Raw genomic sequence first — 16675 nt, 5'->3', positions numbered from 1 at the left:
ATGCTGCTTGAGATACTTCCATCCTGATTAGAATAAAGCTGTCTGAAAAAACAACCCTTTCTCATCCCAACTTGTCAAACACATCTGCTATGTTAGTGGATGTCCATGCCAAAATTTGACACGCTAGGTACCCTCCAGTGTCAGTTGTGGATGCACACTGTCAACATCTCAATTGACACTTGTCACATGTATTGTGTCTTTTCAAAATATATTTCTGTTTTCACAGTTTCTGCTTCAGTCTTTTTCAAAATAAACTTACAACATAGGTAAAACACTTATTTATTAGGTTAATTTCCTTCGGTTAAGGCAACAAAGTCCCTGGTTAAGTGTATGCAACAAAAGCCAGTGGTTAGGTTTAGAAAAAAACATAATGGTGTGGTTTAAAATAAGTAAAGTTGTTATTAACTAATGTCATGTCATGTGACACATCCACCTTTATACCACCTCTTTGTGCTATAGTAGTTAGTTTTGGTAGGAGGCCCCAGGGCAGACCACGAACACGCTGGAGGGATTTCATATGTCATCTGGCCTGGGAACGCCTTGGGGTCCCCCAGGAGGAGCTGGAAAGTGTTGTTGGCGAGAGGGACGTCTGGGGTGCTTTGCTCTGCCTGCTGACCCCACGACCAGGCCCTGGAAAAGGGGATGAAAATGGGTGAATGGATGGACTACAGTAGTTGCCTTTGGCGTCAGAAATAGCCACCAGTGCGTATGATACTATCGTGAAGAGTATCTCTGTGTGTTGGTGTCTGACGCAGAGCTAGAAGAGAGACAAAGCAGAGGTATTTGAGGGGTTAGGAGTGAGAACAGGCTGGAAAAAACACCAATACTTATTGTTTATTAATTCATTTTCCATAACTGCTTATCCTTTTAGGGGTCGCGGAGGGGCTGGAGCCTATCCCAGCTGACACTGGGCGAGAGGCAGGGTACACCCTGGACAGGTCACCAGACTATCACAGGGCTGACACATAGAGACAGACAACCATTCACACTCACATTCACACCTACGGACAATTTAGAGTCACCAATTAACCTGCATGTCGTTGGACTGTGGGAGGAAGCTGGAGTACCCGGAGAAAACCCACGCTGACATTGGGAGAACATGCAAACTCGCTGAGGGGCTCCCCCATCCTGCACCACCAATACGTATTGTATTGCATAATAATTTGCATCATACTTCTATCTTAAAACGGTACTGGTGTAACCCTGTTGCTCAGACACTTTCTAAATGGTTTGTAAAATAGGGGATAACTTAACCTGCCTCATCAATAGCATCCGCTTTAGTTTGATGTGGTGATGTCAGCATTACTACACAGGTGTGGAGATGTAAATATGCACATGTAATGACAGGGAGTAGTAGGGTGACTAAACATGAAGAAACATAACATTGCAATTGCACTTATCTTTCTTTGGATATCTCAGGCTAGTCATCATCTGTTCTGTAGATGGATGAGCATCTTCAGAATGTACTTCTTTACACTAAAACAAAGGGGAAAAAATGGAGGTGTTGTTTATCTGTCACTATGCAATGGTTTTACTGGTGCAGAGTAGACAACTAGAGATCAAATTGGGCTGTGTGTGTGTGTGTGTGGATGATACAGAGTAACCGCATGAGTAGCAACAGGTGAAGGTGCTGCGAAGCTGCATCATCTCACCATTGTGGGTGTTTCTTGTAAATGAAAGTGCCAAGACACTTTACAAAGAGGTGTGCTGTTAAAACAGAAAAATCACACTTGGTTAGCCATATCCACACACACAGTAGAGGGTGGAGTAGTGAGATGTGGCTTTCTCCTGTCAAACTTTTAATTAATTTTACACTTGTTATACATGGCACTTTCCTTTTCCAGTCTCATCTGTTTCACATCGTTCTAGTGTCCTTTTCCATCTGTAACATACCATCTGTCATTCTCCTCCTCAGCTGCCTTTAAACTCACTTCCTCCATGTTTCCTATCCTGAAAGTCCAGTTCTTCCTACAAAGGAAGGATTTAATCACGCCAGTATTATTTTAGGTTTGAAAAGGGCTTGTTTCCTATGAAATATCCTGTGAGGGGATACACATATCTGGTCTTTTAGCTTGTTTCTCTCAGCTCATGCTCTCACCTCCATAAAATGTCAGACAGGCAGCAGACATGCTGTGTGGCAGACGCCGGGGGTCACTTGGTGGGGGTTTGCCGTGACAGGGCTGCAGCCTGTGACAGGAACTCCCTGTAGACACGCCACCTGGCTCAGTCACAAGTGACAAGACTGAGAGGTCGTGAAAGGTCTGGTGAAGTGTTTCTTTCTCTCTTCATCTCTCGCCAGTCTGCATATTGTTCAGAGGAGGAGACTCTCACTGTGGTTATGAAGTATCAGACTCTAGTTGATGCTGTCTGCAGACTGCTTATTAGTTGCCTGACAGATGTTTGTATAAGCATGTGTTTGGAGAAGGGCTGCCACGCTATAGCAATTCTCATGCAAAGTCTTTGGGTGGATTCTCGCCAGCTTTCATACCTGGAGTTCACATTATTTGCTGCACAGTGCTGTGTGCTCCATGTGACATCTCAAAACCAGTTGTTTCAAATTACAGTTATATCAGTGTATTATGGGAAATGAAAAATAAATCCTGAGCAATGCCTTGAAACTGTCTCTGATGACAAAATGCAGCTGTTTGGATGAAAGAGGTTCAGTACCATACAGTAATTCTTTGTGTGTTGTAGAGAACGCGTGTCTCACTGAGGCTTTCCCTAAAAGTGGCCAATGCTGCCCTCAGCTGTTTTAACTTCACACCTACAACTGCCAGATAAACTGACTCATTTTGATCTTTGGTTGCTCCACGGTATAAAGGACAATAAAGGATTAGTGGAGCAAGAGTGATATCATTCTGTGCAATAAGCAGAATGCAAATGGAAAGATGGCTTACACAATGACTCATGCCAAACAGAGAGCTCTGTTTTGTGGAGATGGCAGAATTTTTCTTGGCCGACTGCATTCAGGAGCTTATGTTATCTTGACACCAGCAAAAATCACTTTCGTATCAAGGCTTCCTCATGGCCTTATTTTAAAAAGGCTGCATTTTAACTAATCATTCATGAACAGATTATCAAATTGGCCAACCCAGACAAACTGTAGGGCTAGTTTCTAAAACGATTTTTTTTTTTTTTTTGCAAATAAACACTTTGTAAATGATTTTATGAAAAGAACACATGTTAGGGTGCACATGCAGTACCAGTCAAAAGTTTGGTCACACGAATGAAAAAGTATGACCAAACTTTTGACTGGTACTGTATATATTTTTTATTTTCTACAAAACTCATAAAAGACTAATTATTGATGATTGTTACAAAGAATGTCCCAATTTAACAATAAAAAATCATTTCCAACCTTTGAAACAATAATCAGTCAAAAATAATCTCAACTCAAGGTCCATTTATTTTTCCTGTTGCTTTCAGTTGCACCTTATGGTCTTCTTCAGTGGATGGAGACATGGGATTAAATGATTTTAAGCCTTTGATAAAAGGTAGTACATAGACCTCAAGCAAAGTGCAAATTATACACAATAAGTCCACTTGATCTATGATGATGATGATGATGATGATGATAATAATACTAATAAATTAAATAAATTGTGAATAGTTACTTTTAACTTAAACAGACATTCAGTCTAGAAATAATAAGATGATTATGATGATAATAATAATATCAATAAACTAGAAATAGATATATATACTCTTTTTATTTTTAATGCTGTATTTTACCTTTTCACAGCTTTATTTTATTATAATTTTAACATATTATTTTCTAAAAATATTCTTTTTTCAATGCTCCATTTCTATGTTTTTATTATGATTATTTTATTTCATTTCATTTCATCTAATTTCAATTTAATTTAATTTATTTTATTTTATTTTATTTTATTTTATTTTATTTTATTTATTATATTTTACTTACATTTTATTACTAAATAGCATAAATGCCATACTATGCCAGGGGATCAGAACAGCCAAAAAATACATTTTCATTAAAGAAAAAAGGAATATTCAAAATCAATATAATAGAAAATAAATGAACAGACATCTTGCAAAAAAAAATAAAAAAATACAGGAGTTGGGACGAGACCAAAATTTAAAGTATAGGCTAAATCTTCTGAAATTAGTTTACAAAATGAGCAGTCCACAACAATGTCCTTTTTATATCTTTGAAGAAACATTTGTATGTGTATAATCTTGCTCAGATGTGTTTCTGCTCACACTGTATCTTTAAAGCTCAATAAAGTTGATTAAAAAAAATATATTCTAATGCGGAACTGTATTTGCGGTTACTATCTTCCGCATTACGAGGGGACGGACTTATTTAGCTGTGACACAGAAAGCTCTTGCGTTTCCGGCCAGCTCAGCGCGTCAGCCCTGTGGTGTTGTCAGTTTACAGCCTGTCAAACACTGGTTACCAGTTACCTGTAAGGTTTCAGCGGGCGGCGGAGACACACCGGGACATCGCGGAGAGATGGTGCTGCTGACGATGATCGCTCGGCTGGCTGACGGGCTGCCGTTAGCCGCCTCAATGCAGGAGGACGAGCAGGTTAAAATATCACCTCTTTTTTTCTTTGGCTAGCTGTGAGCTGGTTATCAGTCCAGGCTGCTGCTGTAACCGCCTCCAAGTTGTAGTGACACGTTAACGTTAGCTAACATTAACTAGCCTCTGTAGGCCTGTCTATCTGTACACACAGGCTGCCTTTTATTTACCCAAAAGCAACTGAGTCATTCCTCTCAGAACAGCCTCCCTGTGTTTTAACTCTGACCTTATTCACAGGCTGCTTCATACCACTCATGCGTTGCACAACTTGACCAGTAACTTCTGTGAGGCTAAACACAGTCAAGTTTAGGTCTTTACAAAACTACAAAATCTGCTTTCCACTGTCAGACATGTCTGTGTGTTGTATCAGGTCAGAATTAAGTCAGTAACACCTGTATTAAAGGCATGAGTTGACATTTTTTTAAGCAGAATATTTCAGATTAGAGCCCCATCAATATATATATATATATATATATATATATATATATATATATATATATATATATATTAACGATTTAAGTCATAGTACAGTAGGGCTGCAACTTGTTTTCTCCATTAATCAATTAATCACTTGGTCTACAACATATTAGAAAACAGAGTAGCCTGTTACAACATCCTGGAGGCTAAAGCAGGACTGGGCGATATGGAGAATATCAGATGTCACAATTAGGGTTGCAATGTTAGATTGTCTGTGTCTCAGAAAATATCACCGTGTCATGGTATCACAGAATTTATATTATTATCAGTCTGTATGACCCTTAAAGGGTTTCAAACAGAAGGTTATTTTTGGTTAAACAAATGTTTTATTACTATAATATAATTAAAACCTTTAACTATTTTATTAATGGAATATGTGTTAAAAGTCTTCCCTCAAAAAGTCTTAAAATAGTCTTAAATTCAATTTAACCCTAACAATAAATAGTCTTGAATTTGCATGGTTTAGCTACTACATACATTTTATCTAATTTAATTTATCCATTTTATTTCTTATTGTGACAATGAGTGAAGCATTTCTAATTTTACAAATCTTTAAAAACTATAATACTGTCATTTTACATCATACTTGCCCTTACCTGTTGGAAAAATGTAGATTAACTTAACTCTATTAACCATATTCCTAAATAACACTTACCTCTGCACAAGACCACACATATACTACTTGCCTGCAATGCTACCTGCAATGCTTACATAAGTAAAACATGACAAAAATCTGTCCTAAATTTGATTAAACGGTATCTTGAATTGCTCTTAAAAAGCATTATATTTAACTGTCTGATACCTGTAGACACCCTGTGCAGCTCTAATCATGATACTGTTGGCCAAATACCTTTATCAATATTGCGACAGTATTGTCGGGTAGGCTATGGTGCTTTCACAACATATTTACACAGTGATATTTGTGATAAACAATAACGAGTAATGTGGATGTAATGACTCAGTAGGTAAAGGCAAATAATAGAACAGCTTGAACTGAGTGGGAGGTAATGCAGCCTTAAAAACCAGGAAGAGACAACACTGTTATATATTATCATATCCAAAATCTAAGACAGTATTTAGTCTCATATTAGATATCAATATAATAGTGATATTTTGCCCAGCCGTAGCCTAAAGTGACTTCATCAGATGTTTTGTGTTGTCCAGTTAACATTTACAAATCTAAAAATATTAAATTTACTATAAAGTAAGACCAAGTAAAGTTGCAATTCTTCACATTTTAGAACCTGGAAATGTCACTTTTTTTAATCAAGGTAGTTTTTATTGTTGTTTTTTTTTTTACATTATATCAAAGGTCCAAACAGGTCCCCCATACCAGACATACACATATATCCATTATGCATAGCCTGATATCCACAAAACAAAGATAAATAACACAGAGAGATTAAAATGGTACAGATTACATAGTTGTGCTGTCAGCTTCCATATCCTCAGCAAAGGCTGAAGGCTGCCAATTAGTGTTAAATTACTAAATAAACCCTCTTAGAGTCCATCTGATCTTCTCCTATTTAATTTTTCTTTTTGGCATTTTTGCTTTGATCCACAATTACTTGGTAATCAAAATGGCTGCCTAGTAATTTTTTTAGATTGAATAATTCATTAATTGAGTATTTGTTACTGCTCTGTCATATAGATATATGTGTAGTTGTAGGAAATGTGTAGGAAATTGTTAAAATGAAATATTATAATATTTAAATTATTTTAAAAAACATTATTATATATTATTATATTATTATGTATTTTATATTATTATATATTATATATTTATAAATAAATTAAATATTATAATATTTTAAAAAATAAAACAGTGTAGTCATTACATATTTTGTCCACCAGAGGGCGCTGACACATTTATTTTTTTAAACTGTAAAATGATCTGCTTAGTAGGTATCATGCATTTTTAAATTATTAAATTGAACGTTTTTTTATTAAAAGTGTTAGTTTATGTTAAAAAAAAATGAATACGGCTGATATGGTGTTTGTAGATTTTTTTAAACTCTCAAATATCAGACTGTCCAGCTGAGTGTTTCAGGTGCAGCATCCCTAGTTATGTACTTGCATGTCATACCCATCAATTGTCTATTAAAAGTGAAATATCTATATTGATATTGGCCTCAAAACATAAACTTAACATATGAGAATTGTTAAAATGGACGGCACGTGTGTGACACGTTGTGTTGTTGTAATGTGTTTGAGTCTAACATCTCTCCCTCACTCTCTTATTTGCTTTCAAAAAGGGAAGTGAAAAGGTTTGTTGTGTCTCTGCTCCATGCTTCAAACATCATACTGTGCATGTGTCTGTGATGCTACAGTGTTGCTGTAAACAACCAGGAAATGAACACCACCACCACCACCCAAATTCTGACCTTATATGATTGACCACAAACAGTTGGAGCGGTTGTTTGCTCTCTTTAAAACAGCCCTAACTTCAGTCTCAGTTGTAGCATCACACTGCTGAGTCTGTCTCTAGTGTATGTGTGCCAACTGTTTATTTTCAGCACACTTTCCAGGGCAAAAAAATTAACACCATCAAGGAAAAGAGTGTGAAATCTGCACTGGAGGTGGCTGCTATTTTTGTCCGTCTTGTAACAAGTTACCGCTCTCGTATTTTTGTTGTTTGTGTCTCCTGTGGAGCTAAAATAGTGAAACTTGACTGTGAGCGGTACCTGCAAATGTGGCATGCACAAGTCAGTTGCTTGCCCCGACTGAACCCCATATTTTCTGTGTGGTGTGTGAGTGAGTCGTGCCGTAACTGGCTTTGTGTTTTTCATCTGTTCAGTTGGGTCGGGACCTTCAGCAGTATCAGAGTCAAGCGAAGCAGCTCTTCAGGAAACTCAATGATCAGAGTCCCACACGCTGCACTTTAGAGGCCGGCTCCATGTCATTTCAGTGAGTCTGAAGAACATTTCAAACATAAAATACATCTAGAATACACAGTTATGTCTGTGATGGTTTCTTGACTCTTTCTGTTCTCTCTGCAGCTATGTTATAGAGAAAGGAGTGTGCTACCTGGTGCTGTGTGAAGCTAGCTTTCCCAAGAAGCTGGCCTTTGCTTACCTCGAAGACCTGCAGGCAGAGTTTCATGAGCAGCATGGAAAGAAAGTCCCCACAGTCTCCCGGCCCTACTCCTTCATTGAATTTGGTAAGAAGAAAAGAGATGTATATATAGTCTCTAAAGTCCGACCTTATGTTTGTGGCTTGTGTGAGAAGACGGCCTGAGTAGATACGGTAGGGGGAAGCTCATGATCCTCTCAGCCGTCTTCACAACCCGCTCCAGTTTTTGTTTTTCCTTAAGTCTATTATCATTTCTTTTGTTGTCTTTGTATTGAGGATGAGGTCGTTGTCCTTGCTCAAGGCGCACTTTCATGACTGTATGCACAAGGATCTGCTTGTGTGGATTCATATCCTGTTTTATTGGCTGATTAATATCGTAAATGACTGCTGACTCCTCACTCCTCCTAACTGGGGCAACATGTGATCAACAAAATCACATTATCTAGGCTTAAAACAAGCCTTACCTCATCTGTTACAGGCCACATTTTGGCCTTTGTTGTGGCTCAAAAACTAGAAAAGTTTGGTGTCATTTTGAACCAGAACATCTTCAGATTAATTCCATACCTGATGTGTTATGATCCACTGAAGTTCGACACGATACGAGATCAATAAACCCTCATTTTTGTTCCCTGTGAGGGACACTTGAGTGAGATTTGACTCCTCTTTGTTTGAGGGGAGAAGGAGGGTTTTATCGAACATTGTGTCCCAGGTTTGTCTCCATATAGCCCGTCTGCTCTGGTTACACCTTGTTAATGTAACCTGCATATTGTCTGGACACACAGCCCACCCTGCACTCCCTGTTCCCCACCCACATGCCCTCAGACAAACCTTATGGAGTTTTTTCTAGTCTGTTTTGCAAGTTCTCTGGCTCTAAATTCTAAGCAAGATTCTTACTGAGACAGCACACTGGATGGAGAAATCAGGCAACGCTGCCTCACGTCACTGTTGGCTTGTCGCCCTGGGCAGCATCCCACTGGCCCACCACTGCATCACTTCTTCTTTGGCAGCTTTTTGGCAAATCACAACAGAGCCTCCAGGCCGATTTTGCTGAGTGAACTCAAACGCAGCTCCTCTAGTTTATTATGCTGCTTATTAAATCTATCAGAGAGAGGAAACTGTCAAACACACAAATGTAACAGCGCACCAGGGCTGTGGAACAAAGAGGTGACAGTCATCTGCACAAGTCATTTGGCAGAAATAGTATACAGAAATAATCACTCTCAGTCAGCGACTAGAAGTGTGTGGCAGTGTATTTCTCTGCAGACACTCCACCCTCTGCCTGTATTTTCTCTTTAGTTTCTCTGTTTGGGATGTTTATGGGCCCGCACAGTGCTCAGGTGAGGTCGGGGATTCATAAAAAGGTAGCGACTAGTGGCCAGACCGTAAGCAGCAGGCCTCCAAGAAACTGGAACACTGCTTGTTTTATCTGTACTGCTTCCTCACCAGATACCTACATCCAAAAAACCAAGAAGTCGTACATTGACAGCAGAGCGAGAAGGAATTTGGGCAGCATCAACACAGAGCTCCAGGACGTACAGAGGATCATGGTGGCTAACATAGAGGAGGTGCTGCAGCGAGGAGAGGCTCTCTCCGGTAAGTCTGCATTATCTCAGGTCTGCAGCGTGTCCTTCTCACACTGAATAATAAAAGCAAGGAGGGATTCTCTTCTTATTCTCGCTGTGATCCTCATTTGTGTCTCTCCTCCTTTCTCCACTCTCGTCTTTTGTTCCCTTTCCTCCTGTTCCTCCTCTCCGCAGCGCTGGACTCCAAGGCCAGCAACTTGTCCAGCCTGTCAAAGAAGTACAGGAGCGACGCCAAGTATCTGAATACCCGCTCCACCTATGCCAAGCTGGCAGCCGGTGGCGTCTTTTTCATCATGCTCATTGTCTATGTACGCTTTTGGTGGCTCTGAGAGAGGAAAAAGGGAAGAAGGAGGAGGAGAAGGAGGTGCTGAAGTGGAAAATGAGTCTGCAGACACTACGAGAAGCTGTCACCTTTGACTAAAAACAGAACCCCTGCTCTTAATAAGACTTTGCAGACATACCACCGCCCATTTTGTTCTCGCCTGTCCATGGATGTGTGATCTGAATATAAATGATGTCATAATACATAGTTTTATTATTAACAGTTGTACCGTAATGCGCTAGTAGTTGCCCTGGAGATAGATTAAGAGGATGTGAGTGAATGTGTGTGTGTGCGAATGTGTGTGTTTGGGGGGTGGGGGGTGATTGCTCTGTTTTTGTGGGTGATTGGTTTTGAAGTGTGGAGGGAAAATGAAGAGTTTCCAAAGCTGTACTGTACTTTACTGTAACAGGACTGATTTAATCTTGTATACTGTCTAATAATACAGGAGAGAGCAACAAAACACACACACCTGTATTTATCCTGAGCACATTATATGGGTATCCACATTCATTAACATATAATCACAGTAGTGATACAACAACATACAGTATGCAGTTAGAAATATTTCAAAAACATGGCATTGATTCTTTTAGTTAAATCGGTTTAGCAGGAAAATAGGAAAAATAATTTAAGATGGCTTTTTTAAAATAATATTGTACGCCTTGCAAAATGCTAGTTCACCTGTGTCTAATTATTTTCCCCATTATGGGACGTCAGTGATCCTATAAAGGACTGTACAAAAATTATTAGGGAGTCATAAAAGGGGAGGTTAATGTTTTTTTGTTTGTTTTATTATTTCTATTTTTATTTTATTTGTTTGCTGAAAAGGAGATCAGGGGATGCGTCATGTAATTTTACTCACCCCAAATATATTTTTCAGCCTTCCCTTGCAAAGTGATTTATCATGTTGTTTTTTAAAGGGTCAAATAGTCCCATCAATGTTGTCAACATTTTTTTAAGTGTGCACAGTGGCTCATAAAGGTGCCCTTTATCACATGAAGAGGACAACAATCCTGTCACAGTTTAATTTTCTGTTTTGTCCCATCACAGTCGACTAGCTAATAAGATCAATACATCGATGAGGAGAAACAGAAGATGGATATTTATAATTTAAGTATCATACTGATTTAATTATCTCTATTAGCATGTATCATATAAGGTTAGTTTTTGTTATAATTCATGTTAAGCCTTTTAGTTAGTATCTCTTTGTTCTTAAATAAAAAGTGGCTGGAATATTTACAGGAAGGGCCCCAAAGAAAGTATTAATGATGCTGGAGAGGGCCTTGCTTTAACCCTTTGTAACCTGAGCAAATTGGCTTGGTTTATTCTAAAAACATGGGAAGAAAGCAAATGAACAACGAAAGAAGAAATGACCCCAAAAAATAGCAAGAAATTAGTAAAAAAAAAAAAATTAAAATTAAAAACAAGAAAACTAGTAAAAACAAAAGACAAGGAAATGACCTTAAAAAAAAAGCTTAAAAATTAGAATAATTCTGACATAATTTTAAAGATATAATAATTATAAATATGGGTTTCCCCAGCTTCTCTTAATTTTCTAAATTTATTTTTTTGCAATGTGTGGAACATTTCTTGCCAAGTTGCTCATTGCCTTTTTTCTCATGTTTTTGAAAGAAATCGCGCCAATTTGCTCAAAGTTCAAAGGTTTAAATACTTCCAAAAGGCGCCTGAATGCAGCACAAGAAAACTGCTGTTCCTCCACATTTCAAAGGGTTCATTTAAAAAAAAAAAACAACAACAAGTGAAACTGCAGAATAATTTTCGTACAGTCCCTAACCTGACCTCAATAGTGTACCCTGCTCTCCTGCACCGTGACTGTGTGGACCAGCACCTTCTGTAAGCAGGCATTTGAAAAAAAGAAAAGAAAAATAAGATGTCTGTTTCTGTTTGGGTCCTTTTTATTTTGTACAAAGTTTACACGTATAGACTCAGTTTCAGAGTGGATTCACGCTGAGAGCTACAGGTGCTCACGGCTGGAAAGGACACCCTCTCTTTTTCTGTTCTGTCTGCAATCTATAAATAAAATCATTTGCACAAAACATGCTTCCTTTCTGACAGGAACTCGAACTGATCAGTATCAGGTGTTTTGTGACTGGGAATGCAAATAGAGATGCCTGAATTACAAAGTTGCTCTTACTGGTTTTAAAGGCGTCAATGCAGAATACACATGCAGCAAACTGCCACCAGTGTATATGCTAATGATCCTGTTTTTAGACTGTTGAAATGCAAAAGTAAGTTAATTTGTTAGGGTTTTCTAAGACAGGAATTTGCCATTTCAACACAGCAGTCTGAACGAACAGTGTGAGGTTTAACCTTAAAGACAGGTTTTCCTACTACTGTATGAGTAATTTACAGTATGCAAACCACTTCCAGGAAAATAACTCTCTTTAAAATGGGGGGAAAAAACATGAATTAACCCAACTTCTGAGTAGGAAACTCAGTGACTCAGAGGGCACTTTGAATGCATCACAGCCTGTTTGTTTCGCTTCCACAGCTATTATTTTTTAACACCCGTTTTCGAGAAATACTTACTGACTTGTGCTATTTTCTTTTTGACAATTTATCCTGCTTTTCAATTTTTTTTTCACAATTTAAGAACTCAATAAAACATTTTGGAGAGATTAAGTGTGCATATAAGCGCCGTATGTTGGTGAGACTTGAGGAGGGATTAAAGAGACCAAAAAAAAGGAATCAATGAGGTTCGCTTGACTAAACATCACAGGGTCTTTTGTATGATACCTTCACAAAATCAGGTCATAAGGGTCTTACGTAATTAGCCCACTTCACTCAGAATTTAATGAACACATTTTTCTGAAGATGAAGAGAAAAAGTAATCTTTTCCATAACATAAATATAATTTACAATAGATATCCACTCCTCTCATGTGGGGGGTTCAGGACGCAGCCAGCGCCTTGTGAGGGCTTTCTTGCAAGCAGATATCAAAACACCAAACATACATTTGTCAGAGCGCTTTGCCTTAAGATCCATACATCCTAAAAAATAATGTAGATAAATTGCAAAGGAAGATCAGTGTCATCAAGATCTTTTAGTGCTTTATGGCCTGATCACTGGACACATGGTGTTTACCACCAGAAACAGGATGGTGATACAATACCACCCCTGACCAGCAGATAGAGTGCTTTGCTCACTGTTGCACACATGCAGTCAAAGAAAAAAAAAAGAGGCTCAAAATCTCCCTGACTTGCAACTTCTGCTGCTGCTGACAGTGGCCTTCTGCTAGCTGAGCTCCAAATCATAGGTTAGTTTATAAAGGAAGGGAAAATATAGGCTGCAGCTTCTGGGGAAAGGGACAGAGTTAAAAAAAAAAAAAAAAAGGGTTGCAGATGAAAGTTTCTGGCTCATGACAAATGCAGCGACTTGCACTGAAAGCTGACAGAGCAGCTTCAACTTGAGGTAGAACAGGAAATGTGAGAGAAAAAATGAGAAGCAGCAGAAGGGGTAGCGTGCCAAAAGCAAACCACAGGGCACAGACTAACCTTTTCACCTCTCAAGGGAAGTAGGTATTTGTAAGTTTTGGCCTCAGTCGTGATCAAAAGTTATCTCTCTTTGTGATCTTGTTCCATCAAAACAGCTTTCGTTACCCGAAAGATGCTTTGTGCAAACCTTCCTTTGTTAATAACTGTCTCTTTTGTAGATTTCTTTTTTGGTAGTTTTGTTTCTGTGTCGTGTGCTTTCATGTGTGCTCATGCTTGCAGCCTGTCTCTATCCTGTCTATCAGTGTCAGTCATAGTCTGTATTTGTCACCATTTGCCCAGCCATTCTTACTACATTCAGACCTGTGTGCCTTTAATCCTGACTCTCCAGACACAGAAAAGATCTTGAATTTTTGAATGTAATTTTAATAATATCAGTATTTTACCTGATGGATTTCTTGTCTATTATCTGCCACACATTCTCTGGTCATTAAAGGGGCATTAGACTTCCTTCAGAAATCACGGGTTGTAATTGTGTAATTTAAACAAGGAAACTTGAGCACCACATAGTTGACGAGTAAAATATATATGTGTCTGTGTGTGCGTAAATGTCACAGTGATTAAAGAGAGGACAACATACCTCTCTCTCGCTCCAGCACTTTCTCCCCTTCCTCTGCAGGTTACCATAGCAGCAGCGAGTGTGTGACAGTCATGTGAAAACGAAGCTGATTGGATTAAAATACTTTGTGTGATCAAGGGTCAGGAATACAGCGCATGTACTAAACACACATAGCCTGATTTAAACACACACACACACACACACACACACACACACACTCACGCACTATCTCACAAACCAAGACAGGTAGAAAGGTTCTTCAGCATTCATCAGTTTTAGAGAACAGCACATGTGCTGTGTAGGCTACTCTTGCCAACTCATATTACCCTATCTTGATTAAATTTCCTGTCGAAGACTGAGACACAACCACAAGACCGTCCACCCACACTCGACTTCTCCTGAGTCTTGTGTAATCTTAAAGACACAGGACATTAAAACAACGTGACCTTGACCTTGACCTTCACCCTCAGCCACTTCATCTCAGAGTCACCGGAACTGTTGAGCATGCAAATTGAGACGCGGCGACAGAGTTTCACTCATGTTCCCAGCAAAGAAACTCAATCACGAGAGCTTTAAGTTACAATGAAACAAACATGCTGACAACACTGCAGATTAATTGATTGTGGTGCCTCATGTCCACTGAACTTTTGATCTCATTTATTCGAGGATCCGTGGTGAAATGTAACTAACTACATTTACCTAAGTACTGCACTTAAGTACACACTGGAGGTGCTTGTACTTTATACTTCTACTCCATGACACTTCAGAGGGAAATATTGTAGTTTCTCTCCACTACATTTATCTGACAGACAGCTTCAGTTACTACCCTTCCTGTCCTGTTAAAACCATAAACTTCCAAATTTGGTGGTTTTGAGTTTGAATGTTTGCGATAAAACTAAAGGATTTATTGTTCTTTTATGTGTCGAGACATTTCTCTTACATCTTAAGCTAAATAAACTCCTTTAAAATGCTCTTGGATCAGTTGGAAAATGCTTCATCACAAAGCTGAAAACACATCTGCTTTTCTGAGCTCAAGAAAAGTTGACAGTGAAACAAACATATGATAGTCTTACAGAATATGATGCATTACTGTACATTAAACAACCCAACAGTATATAAAGGAGTTAAAATGAGCTCTACCTTAAACATCTACAGCAGTATAATGCAGCACACGCATTAATGCAGCAGTAATATTAATCTGCAAACATCCTAAGAGTAAAACACAGACAAGGAACATTTTACTGCACAAAGGGTACCTTTACTTTTCATACTTTGATTACACTCTGCTGATAATACTGACATACTTTTACTAATGTAAGGCTTTGAATGCAACACTTTTCCTTGTACTATTTTCATGCAATTTGGTCTTGCAGTTTTGACTGGTCACGTCTCACGAAGGCATCTCCAACTGCTCCCCCAAGGGGCAGTATAGACCTCGATCTCTAACAATATGTGTTAAAAAAGAAAGACCCCCTTGGACAATTTAGTTAGCATGGTAAAAAAAAATCACTGGATTTAAAACTGACCTAGTGGATCAGTAAGGCACTGACACAATACTGGATTAATATTACCCAGTTTTAACCCAGTGTTCAACACAACAAGCACAAGTTTGACGTCAAAACTGTCACAAACTCATCATAACATGCACAAAACAAATCAAATATAACAGCATAAAAGGAGCTAGAGTAGATTATAACAGTCCAATTCGATAAGCAAACTAAGACAGCCATGCTAACAGATCTGTGCGACTGCACTTAAGCACAGCTGTGCTTTGAGCTAAAAGCTAACATCAAGATGCTAACAGGGTCACAGTGACAATGCTAGCACGCTGATGCTAAGCAGGTATAATGTTAACCATCTTTACCATCTGAGTTTGGCGTGTTAGCATGCTAACAGTTGCTAGTTAGCACTGAACACAGGCTGAGGCTGATGGGAATGTCACTAGTTTTGCAGGTATTAGGTTAGAAAAGAGAGTATCGGGCAAACAGAAACCTCATGACGGTGCTAGTTGAAACATAAGGAGTACTAATAATTAGTTAGTTATAGTTAGTTTTCACAATTCATCCTCTTTGGACCTTAAATGTCTGTACCTAATTTCAAAGCAACCCATCCAATAGTTGTCAAGCTATTAAATGAAAAGCAAATTTGTCCACAGGAAATGTCAGGGTACCACCAAATACTTCATCTGGGAACAGTAAGTAGTATACGTACAAAATACTACATGTACTGTAACGCATGTATTGTCTACTACAGGTGCTGCATACTACATGTAGTCATGGCACTCCATCTAATAGAGTTCCATAGAGATGACGTTTTCTGTAGCCTGATGCTGACGTTAGCATTGCACCGGTTCCCTCATCAAAAAAGCGCGCCTATGTTCCCACAGCCCTATGTTCCCACATTTCCTTTTTCATAAATTTGTATCAGATTTTATCCCCCTTTCTCCCTCTTTCTCAGCCAAAACCCTTTTCAATCAGCCTATCTTATTTTTTCTTGTAATGATTGTGATTGTGACGGTTTCTGCTGCTGCTGATCGAAATAAAATTACTCATTCATTCATTTACTATAAAGTGCTTGTGGGAGGATAGGGCTTAAATCGAAGGG

General features: G+C 38.6%; 1 protein-coding gene and 1 long non-coding RNA gene across 4 annotated transcripts; one reads left to right on the top strand and one right to left on the bottom strand.

Moving 5' to 3' along the window:
• Positions 1 to 263: 263 nt before the first annotated feature.
• LOC117253379 (uncharacterized) lies at positions 264 to 4563 on the bottom strand. 3 transcript variants are annotated; one of them, XR_013491706.1, is made up of 5 exons: positions 4429 to 4563; positions 2099 to 2300; positions 1894 to 1968; positions 1653 to 1707; positions 264 to 1476 (listed from the first exon to the last, which is right to left on the bottom strand). It is a non-coding gene; the product is annotated as an uncharacterized LOC117253379 (long non-coding RNA). The 3 variants fall into 3 exon arrangements; XR_013491705.1 differs by having other exon boundaries at positions 1653 to 1968; XR_013491704.1 differs by having other exon boundaries at positions 1653 to 2300.
• Positions 4417 to 12057, top strand: sec22bb (SEC22 homolog B, vesicle trafficking protein b). Its single transcript, XM_033622353.2, has 5 exons — positions 4417 to 4552; positions 7821 to 7930; positions 8023 to 8183; positions 9542 to 9688; positions 9853 to 12057. Exons 1-5 carry the CDS (start codon positions 4478 to 4480, stop codon positions 10005 to 10007), a joined length of 648 nt encoding a protein of 215 aa, XP_033478244.1. The 5' UTR covers positions 4417 to 4477; the 3' UTR covers positions 10008 to 12057.
• The last annotated feature ends 4618 nt before the right edge of the window (positions 12058 to 16675 follow it).

Source organism: Epinephelus lanceolatus, chromosome 6 (assembly GCF_041903045.1).
Source record: "Epinephelus lanceolatus isolate andai-2023 chromosome 6, ASM4190304v1, whole genome shotgun sequence".
Classification (NCBI taxonomy): Eukaryota; Metazoa; Chordata; class Actinopteri; order Perciformes; family Serranidae; genus Epinephelus; species Epinephelus lanceolatus.
The sequence above is the reverse complement of the archived record's forward strand: the minus strand, read 5'-3'. Positions and strand labels throughout refer to the sequence as shown.